This window comes from Brassica napus, chromosome A7 (assembly GCF_020379485.1).
Source record: "Brassica napus cultivar Da-Ae chromosome A7, Da-Ae, whole genome shotgun sequence".
NCBI classification, from domain to species: domain Eukaryota; kingdom Viridiplantae; phylum Streptophyta; class Magnoliopsida; order Brassicales; family Brassicaceae; genus Brassica; species Brassica napus.
This window is the reverse complement of record NC_063440.1, coordinates 5,336,095-5,353,073: the sequence shown is the minus strand read 5'-3', so window position 1 is coordinate 5,353,073 and position 16,979 is coordinate 5,336,095. Positions and strand designations below refer to the sequence as shown.

Sequence of the window (16,979 nt, the reverse complement as noted above, 5' to 3'; positions counted from 1 at the left end):
TAGAGGCTACAGACTTCTTCCGTTCAGAGTCAGTGTTTTTGGCGATGCTGCTGTTAGAAAGGTTTTCAATAAGTCTCACAGCTTCCAACGGATTCCGAGTAGTGAAGTTTCCTTCACTCGCCGTATCAAGAGCCATTTGATACTATAAAGCGAGACCTCAGAAGAAAGTGCTTAGCGGCTGCACTTCATTAAATCCGTGGTGTGGACAGTCTCGCTGGAAACACCTAAATCTAATCCACACATCTTTGAAGGACTCTCCAGCCTTCTGCGAGAATGTGGAAATTTTGTTCCAAAGTTCTTCAGTGCGCGCCTCATCGAAGAAGTTTCGTAAGAAAGCATTCTTCATGTCGCTCCAGGATGTTAAAGATCATGTGGGTTGCTGCCTAAGCTAGTGCATCGCTTCTCCATTCAGCGTGTATCTGAAGAGTTTGCACAGCAGGTAATCTTCGGGGACTCCTTCCATCCGAATAGCAGCTATTAGATCCTTGAACTGTTCCAAATGGTCCATAGGATGCTCGTGCGGTAACCCAGAGTAGGGTATCTGCGACACGAGAGTGTAGTATTGAGGCTTCAGCTCGAAATTCTGCTTCTGGATCTCCGGAAGTCGAATAGCTGATTTATTGGAATAGTACTCATCTGGGCGATTGTAGTCGGCCAGTGGTTTCGATCGAGCGTCCTCCTTTAGCATCATGATACCACTCAAATTACCCTAAGGAGTGTTACTCTCATCAAAAGAGGTTCAGATGTAGTACTTAGGGATAGAATCCACAAGGAGCTAGGGAACAATTAAATATAGTGTTTATTAATTCTAAAGGTTGTAATGTTTTAAATAAAATAGCAATAGTAACTAGCGAGTAAATGATAAATGTAACTTAGGTTGGAAATGATATTAGATGCAGGGCCACTATTCAGGTGTTGGAGATTATAATTCCTATAGATGCCTAACTGTTGCATGCATGATATATTAGAGCTCATTCGCTTAACTCAGTGATCAGCTGTCGCATGTACCACTGGTTAACAGACTAGATCTTGTGTCTCACCGGTTAGATGCATACACAAGAGAGTGTCGATCGATAGTCTATTAAGACGTCGACCAATACACTTTTGCCAACATCGATCGATTGTCAGTGGAGGACATTGATCGACGGGTTCGAGCCAGGCCTATGCGCGAGTATGAAATGCCCTACTAAGATTCTAAATTGGCGGTTAGCCCTCTCTAGCAATCCTAATATGATAGATAGATGTCAGGATGGGATAACAAGGGTACTTGAATATGCAATCCTATGATCAAGTTCTAGTTAGCTAGGCTAAAACAAGCAATGAATACAAATCTATCATGAATATCACAACAAGGCAGATATATAGTTTGGGGCTAATCCCACAAACCTATCTGAACCCTGGATCTAACAGTTGAACTACTCAGACATAGCAAAGCAATTCATATCAATAGATAAATAGAAACTCATAGAATAGATGATAAGAAAATGAAACAAGGAGTTCCAATCACAAGTGATCTTCTCTCCAAATGAAACTTGTAACAAAACTAGGTCTAGAAAAGAAAAAAGCTCTCTCTGCCGTTAAACACTTAGGCAGTATATATTCTACTAGGTTAAAAACTCGTCAGGGCATTTTGGTAATTTGGCTTGGCCTTGGTCTTTAAGTCTGCTGAATCTAAAATGTCGCGTCTGGTGTCTCGACATCGATCGACGGTACTTGTGTACATCGATCGATATTAATCTTCATCTGTCGAGGCATTTCCTGATATCGATCGTCAGCACTGATGCGCATCGATCGATTATTCTTCCTCTCGTCGACCTCTAAGTGGTCAGCTCGGGTGAAATGTCTTTTATGCTCCAAAATGCTCCAAAGTCATAGCTTTACTCCGAAAAGCACCTGAACCTGAAAACATACCTAGAAGAGTAGAAAACATAGATATATATATAGTAAAATACTAATATACCATGGATAAAAATGGGTCAAATCGAAGGTATATCAGACATCGATCGACGGGTTCTAGCCAGGCCTATGTGCGAGTATGATATGCCCAATTAAGATACTAAATTGGCGGTTAGCCCTCTCTAGAAGTCCTAATATGATAGATAGATGTCAGGATGGGATAACAAGGGTGCTTGAGTATGCAATCCTATGATCAAATTCTAGTTAACTAGGCTAAAACAAACAATGAATACAAATCTATCATGAATATCACAACAAGGCATATCTATAGTTTGAGGCTAATCCCACAAACCTATCTGAACCCTAGATCTAATAATTGAACTACTCAGACATAGCAAAGCAATTCATAACAATAAAAAAATAGAAACTCATAGTATAGATGAAAAGAAATGAAAACAAGGAGTTCCAATCACAAGTGATCTTCTCTCCAAAACTCTCTTCTCTCTCTCTCAAAATGAAACATGTAACAAAAACTAGGTCTTAAAAGCTCTCCTGCCGTCAAAACACTTAGGCAGTATATAATCTACTAGGTTAAAAACTCGTCAGGGCATTTTGGTAATTTGGCTTGGCCTTGGGTTTTAAGTCTGCTGAATCCAAATGTCGCGTGTCTGATGTCTCGACATCGATCGATGGTACTTGTGTACATCGATCGATATTAATCTTCATCTGTCGAGGCATCTCTTGGTATTGACCGACAGCACTGATGCGCATCGATCGATTGATCATCCTCTCGTCGACCTCTACGTGGTCAGCTCGGGTGAAATGTCCTTTAAGCTCCAAAATGCTCCAAAGTCATAGCTTTACTCCGAAATGCACCTGAACCTGAAAAAGTACCTAGAAGAGTATAAAACATAGATATATATATATATAGTAAAATACCTATATACCATGGATGAAAATGGGTCAAATCCAAGGTATATCAGTGGGAGTGTTTTTCGTATGATCCATTAGTTCAATCTGGCACTATTGGCAAAACAATTATGGAGGCTAGTTCAATTTCCTGACTCTTTGGTTGCCCGGGTCTTGAGGGGAAGATACTATAGATTGAGTTCACCACTTAGAGTAAACTCAGCTAGAAGCCCATCGTATGTGTGGACTAGCATTTCTGCTGCAAGGAAGTTATTATTGGGAATCAGACATAGGATACATTCAGGTTATGAAGTCAAGGTGTAGGGGGATCCGTGAATTCCAACGACCCATGCGAGATTAGCTATCCATGTAGCGCCAGTTATGCATCATAATCTGAGAGTTAGCGACCGGTATTGAAGGATTTGGATGTTGGTCTATTGGAGAACTATGTCAATATTGATAATCTGGTATATTTGGAAGACTAGGAATGACAAACTTTTCAGGGGGATACACAGAGATCCTTTGGAGCTAGTTTGACATGCAGAAAGTGAATGTCAAACCTGGTTTGATGCGAACGAAGTGGTACAACCTGTGGTACAAGATAACAATATTGAGGAACCCCAAGTCATAAGCTTGGGTAATATTTTTGCTTGTTAGATGGATCTTGGACATCCTCTGCTCACTTTAGTGGATGTGGATGGTCTGGATGGATAGTGGTGGGAACATTCAACTTATAGGGACAAGAAATTTCACTCGATGCGAATCAGCCTTGCATTAAGAAGTAAAAGCACTGCAATGGGCAATGGAGAGCATGCTTAAACATTCAACATGCCAGAGATTTGGGACAGACTGTAAAGAGCTGATTGCAATGATAAAGGAGCCTCATGCCTGGCCAAGTTTTGCGACAGAATTGGAAAGAATAGAGACGCTACAGATATGGTTCCAAGATTTCAACATCATTTATGTTCCACGAGCACGCAATCAGATTTTAGAATTTTTAGCTAAAACTACTAGATCCTTCCATAGAGAGTTACAATTTATTGATTGTTCTATTCTGGTGTAGTTACCTAGACCACCTAAAGTTTAAGTAATAAAATAGTCTTTTGACGTACAATAAAAACATACATAAATTATAGGGAATTTGCATCCTATAACCATAAAAAAAAACCCACTATCTAACTAAAAACACTTTCTTTCTTCTTATTTCTCTTCCTATCTCTCTCTAACCTCTTACTAAAAATCTAATTATTATTATTTTTTGGTTATTTGGCAAATAGACCCTAAATTATATGCATACCAATTGCAAATATTTGGAGGATAAAATACTTATTTTACCAAAGTTTGGAGGGTTTACAGAATGCAAGGCAAGAAGAGCTGAGTAAGCCACCTGATTAAACGAGGTACAAGGGAGAAAGATATGGAGGCATCTCCCCGGTTGCCCCTAAACGTGACTTGCAAAATCTCCTATGGGCTCTATCAACCGCCTATGCCCCTCATTCATTAATGAGACATGAAATGTCGTAATCATCCTTCAGTGGGTGAAATAAAAAAAATAGAAAAATCGAAAATTGACGGAATCGGGTTGAGAGGGTTCTGGTCCGGGACAAATTGGTTTGGGTTATGGCGGGTTTATAGATTGGGCGGTTTGGTTATATGATTCTGATTCAATGTCAATTAAAAAGATAAAAATAAAAATAAAACAAAATATATGAAATTAAAGTGAGAAATAAATTATCCATTCCCCCATTCGTCGTCCTCCCCAAAAAGCTCGATCGATTCCAGCTCGTCCAATTCAATTCGCAGCTCCCGAGAAATCTCGCAGCTCCCCAGAAAGCTCGATCGTTGGATTCTCCGGCGAATGCAGGTTAGTTGTTCTCCTCTCCAAGCTGCATTGGATAAAAATTGTTTTTAGGGTGTGTAATTGGAAATGTGAATTAATTAAAGCATATGGTTGGTTCATTGATTTGAGTTGCCTCTATGGAATTGAGTTGAGTTGAGGTTCTTGAGCTTATAGTACCCGAAACCTCAATTTGATATGTAGTTGAAACATAACTTGGTAAAACTAGTAGAACTGATAATTGAAGTATAATACGTATAACTGTAGATAATTAGATAACACTAGTATAACTCACTTGAATTTGTTGTTTTTGCAGGATACAATGACGAAACACGTGAGCATACATTTCAAATTCAAAGATCGAGTCTATAGTGTAACCATGAAGACAACAGTGGATGATATAACTTTGGCAATGCTAGAAGAAAGGTTGTATAAAAAGCTGTCGTTAAATAAAAGGAATGTAAAACTGGTGCTGAGGTACATGCCGATGGTGGTTGGATGTGAGGCAGAGCTAACTATTTGTGATGATGAGGATTTGTTTGTTTACCTAATAACAATTGATAAAGACAACCGTAGAAGTCTTTTGTTAGTGGAGGAGACGAGTGTATCGGATCAGTTAGAGGTGGTGTCAAGAGTGTGCAAAAGTTCTGTTGGTATGAATTACCAAGCGTTGCAGGGAAATGATGATGAAGTCGGACCTAAAGCCATGATTCTGTACGTAGAAAACGGGGAGGCAGATCAACAGAAGAAGCAGATAGAGGTAGAGAATGATGACGAAAGAAGACATGATGATTTTATGGATATAGACGCTGAGACAGAAACCGCAGCTGAGACGGAAACTGCAGCTGAGACAGAAACCGCAGCTGAGACGGAAACTGCAGCTGAGACGGAAACTGCAGCTGAGACTGAAACTGCAGCTGAGACAGAAACCGCTGCTGAGAAGGACACCACAGCTAATATGGATGGCAGTGGTAATATGTATGTTGAGCAGATACCTTTAGTAAAATGTAGTCAAGTTATAGAGGAATGGGGAGATGCTATGGGTCTGTACCTTCTGCAGGAATTTCCAAACAAGAGATCACTTCAAGAGGTGGTGGATAGAGCTGCATTTGGTTGCAGCTTTCATTATGTTATTAAAAAATCTGATCGTAAACGGTTGGTGTTAAAATGTTGTGACGCAAACTGTAAATGGGGATTGCGAGCTGCGAGGATTCGAGAGACGGAATTTTTTTCTATTAGGAGGTACTGGGGTGTGCATACATGCTCTCGGACTAATCAAAGTAATAGCTGCAACAGCAAGAGGAAAGGATCTGTAGTTGCAACTTTTTTGAATGAGGAATATCCTGGAAAACTGATGACTCCTGTTCCGAGAGATATCATAGACTTAATTAAGTTAAAACTGGGTGTATCGGTATCTTACTCCACAGCCTTGAGAGGGAAAAATCTAGCTATGCGTGAGTTGCGTGGTAATTCAGAAGACAGCTACAAGATGTTGCCTAGCTACTTGTACATGTTAGAGCAGGCTAATTCCGGAACAACAACAGAGTTGAAGTTGGATGAGGCAGGTAAGTTCAAGTACCTTTTCATAGCTTTAGGAGCTTGCATTGAAGGGTTTAAGGCCATGAGGAAAGTGATTCTTGTGGATGCTACATTTTTGAAGAACGGATATGGTGGGGTACTAGTATTTGCTAAAGCTCAAGATCCTAATCGTCACCATTATCCCCTCGCGTTTGCGGTACTTGACGGTGAGAATAATGCTAGTTGGACTTGGTTTTTCGAGATGCTCAAAACTGTTATACCGGACTCTTCTGAAATAGTTTTTATGAGCGATAGAAATCAGAGCCTCATCACTGCTGTAGCTAATGTGTATCCACAATCTCACCATGGCCATTGTATATGGCATCTAGCTCAGAATGTGAGAAACCATGCTTGTAACACCATCAAAGCCGTAGTGCCATGGAGATTTATGGAGTTGGCTAGGTATTACACAGTGCCTGAGTTCGAGGCTGCTTATGCATCTTTTAAGGTGAGATATCCTTCAGCCTGCAAGTATTTGGAGGAGAACACTAACAGAGCAACATGGGCTAGGGTCTACTTTCCAGGTTGTAGATACAACTTGGACACTAGCAACAGTGTGGAGTCGATGAATAGCGCGTTTAGGGACGCAAGGAGGTATGCCTTGATACCATTGTTGGATACAATCATCAAAAAAATATCTGACTGGTTTAATGAACATCGGAAGGACGCCGTGTCTGGATCAATTGATACCAAACTGGTTCCTCTGGTTGAGATCCATTTGCACAACTTATGGGCCAAAGCTGAGAAAACGCCAGTGCATGAGCTGAATAGTTATGATCTTGAGTACGAGGTTACCGACACTGACAATGGGAAGGTTTATTTGGTGAATTTGATAGCGAAGTCGTGTAGCTGCAAGGTATTTGATTATGAAAAGTATCCTTGTCTTCACGGACTTGCTGCTTACTTATATTTCCTTGAGGTTCCTGCTGCTAATGGTCGTCGACGTGAGGTCAACATAGAGTATCATCAGTTGTGCTCAAAGTATTACTGGACAGAACTTTGGGCAATGGCTTATTACAGGACCATTTATTCTGTGCCGGACAAGTCTGAATGGATTGTACCAGATCACATCAAAGAGCTCCAGATCATACCTCCAAAAAAGCTGACAAGGAAGGGAAGGAAAAAGGTTAATAGGAATCCATCAGTTGGAGAACGGCGTAAAAGGACACAAAACGTAAGGCGAGCGAGGATAAATTTTGGTTTTAATTGGCTGTTTTTTGGAATGCATTCTAATCCTCCAAGTGAAACAAACTAAATCTTGGAATGTTTCTTTTGCTATGTTGCTTTTGCTATGTTGCTTTTGGTATGTTGAACTTGGAATGTTGTTGTTGTTAATTTTAATCGGGTTTGGACAACTACTGAGAAACTTGGTATAACTAAGTATAATTTTTCCTGAATATACCCGAATTTGGTCCTTTATATATCCAATAAATGATAAAAATACTCCATCTTCCCTCTCTCTCTTCTCTCACTTCTCTCTCTCGAGACTCTTCTACTTACTTTCTGAGGACAAAATATCGAAGATGCAAGGAGATGGTTCGGGTTCGTCAAGGAGAAGGGAAAATTCTGCAAGAAAATTGTGTTTATGTCGCTTATATGCCGAAATAAGACAAGCTTGGACAAACAAGAACCCGGGGCGACGATTTTATGGTTGTCCGCGTTATAAGGTATCCCAGCTGATGATAGAAATTGTGATCCAAGATTGAAAAATAAAGAAATTATTTACAATGGAATTTTTGGCAGGAGAAAAATGGATGCAACTACTTCAAATGGTTTGATGTAGAGGATGGTACAGAATGGCAAAAAATGGCTTTGATTGAAGCCCGGGATGAGATCCAAGAGAAGAGTAGGGTGATCGAGCAGTTAAACCAAACCATTGCAGAACTCACAATTAGTTTGGAGAGGATCCAACAAGAAGAGGAAATTGTTAGAGACTTTCAAAATCTCTATGTTTAATGGTGTGAGAAAGTTTTATTCTAAGTTTACTTACTTATGTTTCCCTGTATTGGAACCTATGTATTTTCTAAGTCTGTGCACTGTCGAACTTATGTTGCAACTATGGAAAACCACGGAAAACTAGTAAAACAAGGTGTTACTATGATCGTAAATAACAGATATTTACTTGGCATCATCCCCTCTAATCCAACACAAAATTGTTAATGCACAAACACATTCACTTGACTACTCCCCTAATTCATCAACTGAAACTCCTCCTGAAATTATATTAGTGAAATTAACTAAACTAATTCATCGTCATCACATTTTCTATTATGCATTGTATAGTCTTTCCAAGTTCATTTTCTTAATAAGAGCAGCTTACAAAGGACTATTCTACAATTCTCGTGCTTTCGAAAATATTCTTGCATTTATCAATTAAACTTGCATGATAATGAGGGAAAATAACAAGTAAAACCTTCTTCACAAATTTAAATTATACGTAAAACTAAAAAATGTTGAAATCACAAAAAATAGAACTATGAAAAAATTTGGTAACACCTGAAACTTCAGTATAACTATGAGCAAATATTTTGGGGGGGGGGGGGGAACTAAAAAAAATTTGCGCCTAATCGATAATATTCCAAAAATCTCAATTATTTCGGTCAAAAAGTAGACTCCCTCTCTGCTCTCCGTCTCGTCTACTGTGCTCTGTCTCACTTTAGTCAATTATTTCAATTATTTCTCTCTCTCTCTCCCCTCTCTCTCTTTACTCTCTTCTCATCTCGTTGATATCTACCTCCCTCCCTCCCTCATCTTATCTACTCCACTCCTCCTCCTCCTCACACTCCTCACACTCTTCCCTCCCTCATCTTATCTATTTCAAAATTCCCTCTACTGACCATGACTCACCCGTACCAAGAGATGAAGGACATGACGAAACACAAGAAACACTACGACATGTTAGGCTACATTTGCGATGCCCAGTATGGAATTCCTACCCGTTGCCCATGTGGTGGTGAAATCAAGACCGATGTTTCTCCAAATCCTAAGTATCGCCACGATTTCGATACCTTGCATGGGAGTAGGTACTTCACCTGCAAGAATTATGAGGTAATTTCCTTCTTTGTAGAAATATGTTAAACTTAGTTATACTCTGGGTAAAACTGATTTAATTAAACTTAGTGAAACTTAGTTATACTCTGGGTAAAACTGTGTTAATCCTACTGAGTGAAACCTAGTTATACTATGGGTAAAACTGCGTTATACTATGCGTGAAACTGTGTAGGACGATGGGATGCACTTTCGTCAGCCATGGGCTTTTGGTGTTGAGGATGAAGTGAGGCGCCTAAGGATGGAGGTGAATGATATGGCTGAAGAGATTGCTAAGCTTAAGAGGATTATTACCTCTACCTCTCGTCCATGAGATTCTCAAATCTCAAGTTCTTAGTATGGATGTGCTAAAAATAAGAACTTTGCTTTGTATTCCCTATCTATTTCCAGTTTCGGTTACAAGTCTTTTTTTTGTTCTATTAAGACTTGTATAAGTACTACTAGGTTTGTTCTGTTAAGTCTTTGAATCTTATCTAATGTTAGACTTATTATGTGGTTATGTTAAGAACTTTGTTTGTCTTGAGTGTTGGCTTAGTGGATTTCATTTCAATTGGTAATATGTCATAGAATTATCATTCACCTAAAACGAGACAAATCTAATAACAACATTACAACACTAATATCACATAACAACTTAGTCATAACATAGTTAAAGTTGTAAATCCACATCACAAACAAGATAAAGATTCAGACTTCGTTTGTCTTTAACAAAAAAAAAAACGATTAACATAAAACATCCAGAGACTTTGTTTCACTCCACTCGACTTCACTTGGTTTTCTGTTTTTTGCCTTTCCCCACAGACTTCTGGGTTTTCTTCTTTTGCCTTTCCCTTGTGATTCTGCTTCTTCAACCTCTACTACTTTGCCTTGTGCTTCCTTCACAAACTCCTCAAGCGGGGCTAATCTCCCATCCAGCTGGTCAACTTTCTTGTCAATTTTCCTCATCAGTTTCATTGTTTTTTTCAGCATATTCATAACATCTCCCAGCTGAATCGACTGCTCACCTACCTGTACTCCATCCCCTGTTGCATCTTCAATCGGTTCTGGCTGTTTTCACGCCCAGCTACATCTTCGTCGAACATGTCTTTAAAAAAAACCTTCTGCCCTGCATCCAGACACTTCTCCCAACTGTCCACAGCTATATCAGATTGATCAACATCGTCTTCATCTTCCATAATCTCATCCAAGAGGCTTTCTTCTCGTGGAGTTTTGGTGGGGATGATGCTGTCAATAACCTGTCACACACATAAATAATTTTAAAACTTAGCAATTTCTATCTAAAAAGAAAATAAGTACTACCTTACTTCTACCACAGTTTCACTTTATTCCTACCCTAGTTCCCATTCTAGTACTACCTTACTTCTACCACAGTTTCACTTTATTCCTACCCTAGTTCCACCATAGTTCACAGGAAGACTTACAGTTGTGTTACCCAGTTCCTTGTTTATCACAGAAAGTGACACCCCTGTCATTCCATTTCGTTTAAAGTAGGACTTGCACATCCTCGGACAGTCGCGACCAGCTCCAACCACAGGCTCTCTGAACGCTATTCCTAGCTTCGGAATTGCCTCGAATGCAAGAAGCTGTTACACACAACATTTTTGCATTAGTAAACAACAATGTTGTCAGACTGGTTTAATGGGATTTTGCATACCTCTAATGGAACACAAAAACCTGGTAGCGGCCATAATGTTTTCTCTTTCACCACCCCTCCAAAAGGCTTCATTGTGTGAGAGATCTCCTTCAGCATGTAATCATAGGAAAATCTCCCCCACAGAAAGGACTTGCAGTACTCAAGATCATCCACTGCTCTCTGGAACACCTCCAATACATCATTAGCCTTGTGTTCAACCTTCGTTTGCGCACAAACAACCGAAGCTAAGAAGAATAGAACCGCCATCTTCAGTCTGTCTTTGTGGGGTCCCATGTTCACTGGCTTCTTCTTAACATCCTCTAACCTTCTCGGTTCTCCTTCCTTGAAATGACGATCAACGAACCTCGTCCCACCAAGCTCTTTGTAGCCGAGAGGATAGTTCTGGCAGAATAGCCCAGATATCAAACCATGTTCCCTCAGCCCGTAACGGATTGGAACCCCATTCACAATAAACCACACTTCTCTCAGCTTCTCGCTACCAGCAGTACGCAACAATAACATCCACATTCCCTGAACCCTGTGGTTAGTCTCTATCTTCATGTGGAAAATGTGTCTGAATTGAGGATGCTCCTTGAACCAGCTCATCTCCGCGTTAGACAGCTTGGGTTTCAGATTTTTTAGCGTCTTAATCGCGCTAGCTATCATACACCTTGTCCCTAGCTTTATTTTTTTTCTGTACTCGGTTGGCTTGAAGAACATGCTGGTTGGTTTGATTGCCTCGGTTGCCACATTTCCATTCAAACCCTGCAAGTTATACCAAAGTTTTCACTATGTTATACCAAAGTTATATCCAAGTCATACTAAAGTTATATCCAAGTTAGTTATATCTAAATTATATCCAAGTTATATCCAAGTTATATCCGTTTACACAATTTCAGTTTACCTCTACCAAAACTAACATGTTTTTCCTATACTTCCCCTAATATTACTAGCAGTAACACACTCAATTGAAAATTTGTTACATTTGTTACCTCGGGTTCAGGTGGATTCCCGGGTTCAGGTGGATTCTCATTGTCGTCTCCATTTGCTAACTCTTCTCGGTCATTTTCTTCTTCAGAACCTTCATTCTCATTCTCATTATCCTTTCCTTCTCCGTCTCCATTTCCTTCTTCAGGACCTTCAGTCTCTTCCTTCTCTTCCTTCTCATCTGCTTCTTCTTGTTCTTCTTCAGCATCTTCATTCTCCTGGCTAGAACCATCGGAGCAGTAGTCATGATCATTCTCTTCCTCTCCAGAACCGGCTTTCTGATTCTCTTCATCTCCAGAAGAAGGGGTTTCCTCATTCTCTTCTTCTTCAGATTTAGTCCCAATCGCCGGAGTTGCTGGAGGAGCTGGAGGAGATTGGCCAGCAGGACCTTTGTTCACTGTCGCCGGAGCAGTTTCTAAAGCCACATCACTCGGCTCCGTTATCTCTGCCGTACTCTCCCTCGCGTCTTCACTCGTCTTCTCTGTCGAGACATCTGTCGTCTTCTCCGTCGAGACATCCGTCGTCTTCTCCGTCGAGACATCCGTCGTCACCTGCGTCGAGACATCCGTCGTGTTCTCCCTCGAGTCAACAATCTCCGTCGTCTTTGCCGTTCCCGTCGATTCAACATTCTCCGTCGTCGTCTTCTCAATATTATCGGAGGCCGTCTTTACAAACTTCACTTTCCGAACCTCTTTCTTCGTTGGATTATCCTTCCTCTTACCCCCTCCTCTCGTTTCGACCACCATATCGTAATCGTTGTTGGCTCCTCTGAACTCACCGATTGATTTTCAAAACTAGGGTTTCTTCTCGTTTATGTGGAGTGAAAAGAGGGGGAGAAATGAGTCGAATTAATTGAGGGAAATTGAGAGGGTTTGATAAAATCGACATATTTGGTTTGGTTTCGAAGGATTGGTTTGGTTTTGAGGGATTGGTTTGGTTTCGAGGGATTGGTTAAACGGTTAAACGATTTGGTTCAATTGAATTGACCATACATCCGGATCGGGTCATTACGGATGGGTTATACCCTGATACAACTTGTAAATACTTCATTTATTTCAGAGTATTTTTTGTCATTTTCGCCTTTTTTTATTTTAAAAATAAATGTTTATCTTTCTGTTTATATGGGTGTCTTTGTGAGATTGTCTTTTTACATTTAGGGCTCGAGAGGAGATGCCTCAAAGATATGACATCAGAGTTTGGAGGGTATTTGAACATTTGATCCTAATTTCAGGCTAGAGTTTGCTTCTTCGCCTTGCTTAGCTTTCGCCATCAGTCTGAGGAAGAAAATTCTCAGTCTTTGACAAATCAATACCCATTTCTTCTCCACAGGAATGGGGTCCACGATCAGCACCCCCAGAATCCAGTTTTGGGTTTATCTCAAAACTGGTCAAAGGCCGAATACGCGTAGAGGGAAGACCCTTTTTTTCTCTAATAATTACTTCTTCTTCTTCGTCAACGGTGGAAGTAATTAGCCGATTCGCTCGCAGTCCTCTCATGGGTTTTGCTTTTGGTAAAATGGAACAACAACAAGGGCCATCGCTCCGTAGCTTAACTTCCCTGATTCTACTCTTCGTTTTGCTTCTCAGGGCCGCCGGAAACCCAGAAGGTTCTTCCTCTCTTGAATTGAATTAGCGTAAAGCTTATGACTTTTTTCACATAATAACTTGTTATGATGCATACAACAGGGGATGCCTTATATGAGCTGAAAAAGAGTTTAGTTGATGATCCTAACAGTGTACTCCAAAGCTGGGATGCTACTCTTGTCTCTCCATGTACTTGGTTTCATATTACTTGCAATAGCGAGAATAGTGTTATTCGTGTGTAAGTAGTAATCCTGTTGCTCGTTTCTACGTTAAATGATTCAAACCCCTTTGGTAATCTACTGCTTCATGTTTTCTCTCAGTGACTTGGGGAATGCAAATCTATCTGGACAACTCGTGCCACAGCTTCGTCATCTTCCAAGCTTGCAGTACTTGTACGTCATCTTTAAACACCTAGAACCGGTGGCATTATAAAATTATGATACTGCTGCGACACGTTCACAAAATAGAGGCTCCACCACTCTCATGTATCTAAGCTCTGAATATTATTATTATTATAATGTTCCAAATTACAGGGTATCTTGTTTGGTACATACTGCATTATGTTTTCTGTAAGATGGATTATTTGGTAAAGTAGTTTCAGAGGTTTCCAATCTAAGGATTCTTCTGTCGCCTAAAATATAAACTAAGCAAAGCTGAATGACAGGGAGCTTTATAGCAATAACATTACTGGGGAAATACCTGAAGAGCTTGGAGACTTGGCGGAACTGGTGAGCTTGGATCTTTACATGAACAAAATAAGCGGACCAATCCCGTCGTCTCTTGGCAAACTAGAGAAACTCAAGTTCCTGTATGTACCTGTAAAATCTTTCTTTATGCCGCTTCATTTATTTTATCGACTGAAAGACTGGCGATCTCATCTAATCACAAGTAGACTTAGGCTATTTTTTTTCAAATGTGCATTGCCCTTTAAGTCTTATGCAGTTGGATAGATTTCAAAAGAGTACTAGCTTATGTTTGTCATCTTGAACTCTTTACTGATATGGTATCCCTACTCTATGTGATTAGGCGTCTTAATAACAACAAGTTATCTGGAGAAATTCCAAGGTCTTTGACTAATGTGTCACTGCAAGTTCTGTGAGTGTAATTTGGTCTCTCTGGAATTGTTCTGTGCATCTTTGTTGGTGTATTTTTGTGTTGTGAAAAGAAAAGAAAAAAAAAAAGAAACATATCATTCTAAAATGCAGGGATATCGCAAACAATGGACTCAGTGGAGATATTCCTGTTAATGGTTCCTTCACACTGTTCACTCCTATTAGGTTTTCCTTCTTGTCCCTAATTTCATTGTCCATGGGCTGGTTACAGTGAGTTACTGAATTGTCTGAAAATCATCTGCAGTTTTGCCAATAATAGTTTAAGGCCGCTTCCTGATCCTCCATCTACTTCTAACTCTCCTCCTCAACCACCACCAGGTTTCCATTTGGTTGATATTTCATGTTTATGTGATTTTTTTCTTAAAGAAATAAATTTTGTTATGTAGTTGACATGTCACATATCTTTACTAGGTTTAATAATCTGCAAATGAGGAACGCCTCTCTTTTCTATGATTGATATTAGTTTCCAGTTACTAGAGTTTAATTTGACAGCTTGATAGTAGCAAAAGAAGTTCACGGATATTGCTGAAAAGTATTCAAAAGTTCGAATAACTGTGGACTTGCTAGTTGGTTTAGAAAAGAAGGGTTGATAAACGCTGTTGAATATTTGTGGGTAACACAGGACATGAAAATATATTATCTCTTTCACATTTGTTGAGACGTTAGTCATGGTTGATGGAATCAACGGTTTCCTCATAGAAACTATTCAATGCGTCAGGTAACTGCGAATGAGTTTGTATTAAGAAAACTTTGTGTTTATTTTATACCCTCAGGGAAGAAAACCACTACAGCAATAGCAATTGGAGCTGCTGCAGGTGCAGCAATTCTTTGTGCTGGTCCAGCCATAGCGCTTGCTTGGTGGCTGAGAAGTAAAGCACAGGACCGCTTTGTTGATGTACCTGGTTTGTCAACTATCTTCATCTCTTTTTCCGATTGAAGCTTCCTTGGCTAACTTAAATTCTGTTTTGGTGAACTATATTTTGCAGGTGAAGAAGACCCAGAGGTTCACTTAGGACAACTCAGAAGGTTTTCCTTGCGTGAACTGCTAGTTGCTACAGATAACTTTAGCAACAAAAATGTATTGGGTAGAGGCGGTTTTGGTAAAGTGTATAAAGGACGTTTGGCCAATGGCAAGCTAGTGGCTGTCAAAAGGCTAAAAGAAGAACGTACCATGGGTGGGGAACTTCAGTTCCAGACCGAAGTTGAGATGATTAGTTTGGCCGTTCATAGGAACTTGCTTCGGCTTCATGGATTTTGCATGACACCTACTGAAAGATTGCTCGTTTATCCCTACATGTGTAATGGAAGTGTTGCTTCTTGTTTGAGAGGTAACTTACTCTCTCCCTCTCTCTCTTGTAAGAATTGTTATTATTCCTTCGAGTTTTTCAATCGTAATATAGTTTTATTTTTGAATTGTATTGATTGGTAAGAAAATCTTTCATTTTTCCTTTGTTAGAAAGTCACGAAGGCAATCCAGCACTTGATTGGCCAAAAAGAAAGCATATTGCTCTGGGAGCAGCAAGGGGTCTTGCTTATTTACATGATCACTGCGACCAAAAAATCATTCACCGGGATGTGAAAGCTGCGAACATATTGTTAGATGAAAACTTTGAAGCTGTGGTTGGAGATTTTGGGCTCGCAAAGCTCATGAATTATAATGAGTCCCATGTGACAACTGCCGTACGCGGTACAATTGGCCATATAGCCCCTGAGTATCTTTCCACTGGAAAATCTTCTGAGAAAACTGATGTTTTTGGGTATGGTGTGATGCTTCTCGAGCTCATCACCGGACAAAAGGCGTTCGATCTTGCTCGGCTTGCAAATGATGATGATATCATGTTACTCGACTGGGTATATCTCATGGTTTTCTTTCATCTTCTTAGTACAAGATGATCATTTTTTACACTGATGAAGAATGTTTTCATTTCATGGGTGACTAGGTGAAAGAGGTTCTGAAAGAGAAGAAGTTGGAAAGTCTTGTGGATGCGGGGCTCGAAGGAAAGTACGTGGATAAAGAAGTGGAGCAGCTGATCCAAATGGCTCTGCTCTGCACTCAAAGTTCTTCGTTGGAACGTCCCAATATGTCAGAAGTGGTGAGAATGCTTGAAGGAGATGGTTTAGCTGAGAAATGGGAAGAATGGGAAAAGGAGGAGATGCTGACAGATGATTTTAACTATCCTCATGCTGACATTAACTGGCTCATTCCAGAATCCCTCTCCCACATCGAGAACGATTACCCATCAGGACCAAGATAACCTCTTCTTTTAGAAACGGCCAAGTGGGTTCTTTACTAAGTGTAGATATGAACAATATGTTTACAATTCAATGAAAAAAGCACCGACTGTTTTGTTTCTTAGCCAAAAAAAATCTCTAATAATATTATTTGATAAATCAAA

At 40.0% G+C, this 16,979-nt stretch overlaps 2 protein-coding genes and 1 non-coding gene across 4 annotated transcripts; all 3 read left to right on the top strand.

The window, feature by feature from the left end:
* The first annotated feature begins 191 nt into the window (after nt 1–191).
* Nucleotides 192–298, top strand: LOC125576763. The gene has a single exon (XR_007315189.1). It is a non-coding gene; the product is annotated as a small nucleolar RNA R71 (small nucleolar RNA).
* A 4,723-nt stretch (nt 299–5,021) lies between these two features.
* Nucleotides 5,022–8,176, top strand: LOC106360710 (protein FAR-RED ELONGATED HYPOCOTYL 3-like). The gene is made up of 2 exons (XM_048735453.1): nt 5,022–7,394; nt 7,964–8,176. The coding sequence occupies exons 1-2, from the start codon at nt 5,022–5,024 to the stop codon at nt 8,174–8,176; spliced, it is 2,586 nt and encodes an 861-aa protein (XP_048591410.1).
* Nucleotides 8,177–13,043: 4,867 nt separating this feature from the next.
* On the top strand, nt 13,044–16,979 carry LOC125576208 (somatic embryogenesis receptor kinase 4-like). Of its 2 annotated transcripts, XM_048735635.1 has the most exons (12): nt 13,044–13,091; nt 13,218–13,494; nt 13,574–13,709; nt 13,792–13,863; nt 14,136–14,279; nt 14,498–14,566; nt 14,677–14,748; nt 14,828–14,901; nt 15,357–15,485; nt 15,570–15,911; nt 16,040–16,434; nt 16,524–16,979. In XM_048735635.1, the coding sequence occupies exons 1-12, from the start codon at nt 13,059–13,061 to the stop codon at nt 16,836–16,838; spliced, it is 2,058 nt and encodes a 685-aa protein (XP_048591592.1). In that variant the 5' UTR covers nt 13,044–13,058; the 3' UTR covers nt 16,839–16,979. The 2 variants fall into 2 exon arrangements, with proteins under 2 accessions (XP_048591592.1, XP_048591593.1); XM_048735636.1 differs by lacking the exon at nt 14,498–14,566.

Excerpts from the sequence above, each read along its gene's own strand:
- LOC106360710 (XM_048735453.1), top strand. The coding sequence starts at position 5,022 with ATGAAGACAACAGTGGATGATATAACTTTGGCAATGCTAGAAGAAAGG. Across the intron at positions 7,395-7,963 it reads GGCGTAAAAGGACACAAAAC|GAGAAAAATGGATGCAACTA; the intron begins GTAAGGCGAGCG and ends AATTTTTGGCAG.
- LOC125576208 (XM_048735635.1), top strand. The coding sequence starts at position 13,059 with ATGCCTCAAAGATATGACATCAGAGTTTGGAGG. Across the intron at positions 13,092-13,217 it reads ATGACATCAGAGTTTGGAGG|GAATGGGGTCCACGATCAGC; the intron begins GTATTTGAACAT and ends TCTTCTCCACAG. Across the intron at positions 15,486-15,569 it reads CCGCTTTGTTGATGTACCTG|GTGAAGAAGACCCAGAGGTT; the intron begins GTTTGTCAACTA and ends TATATTTTGCAG.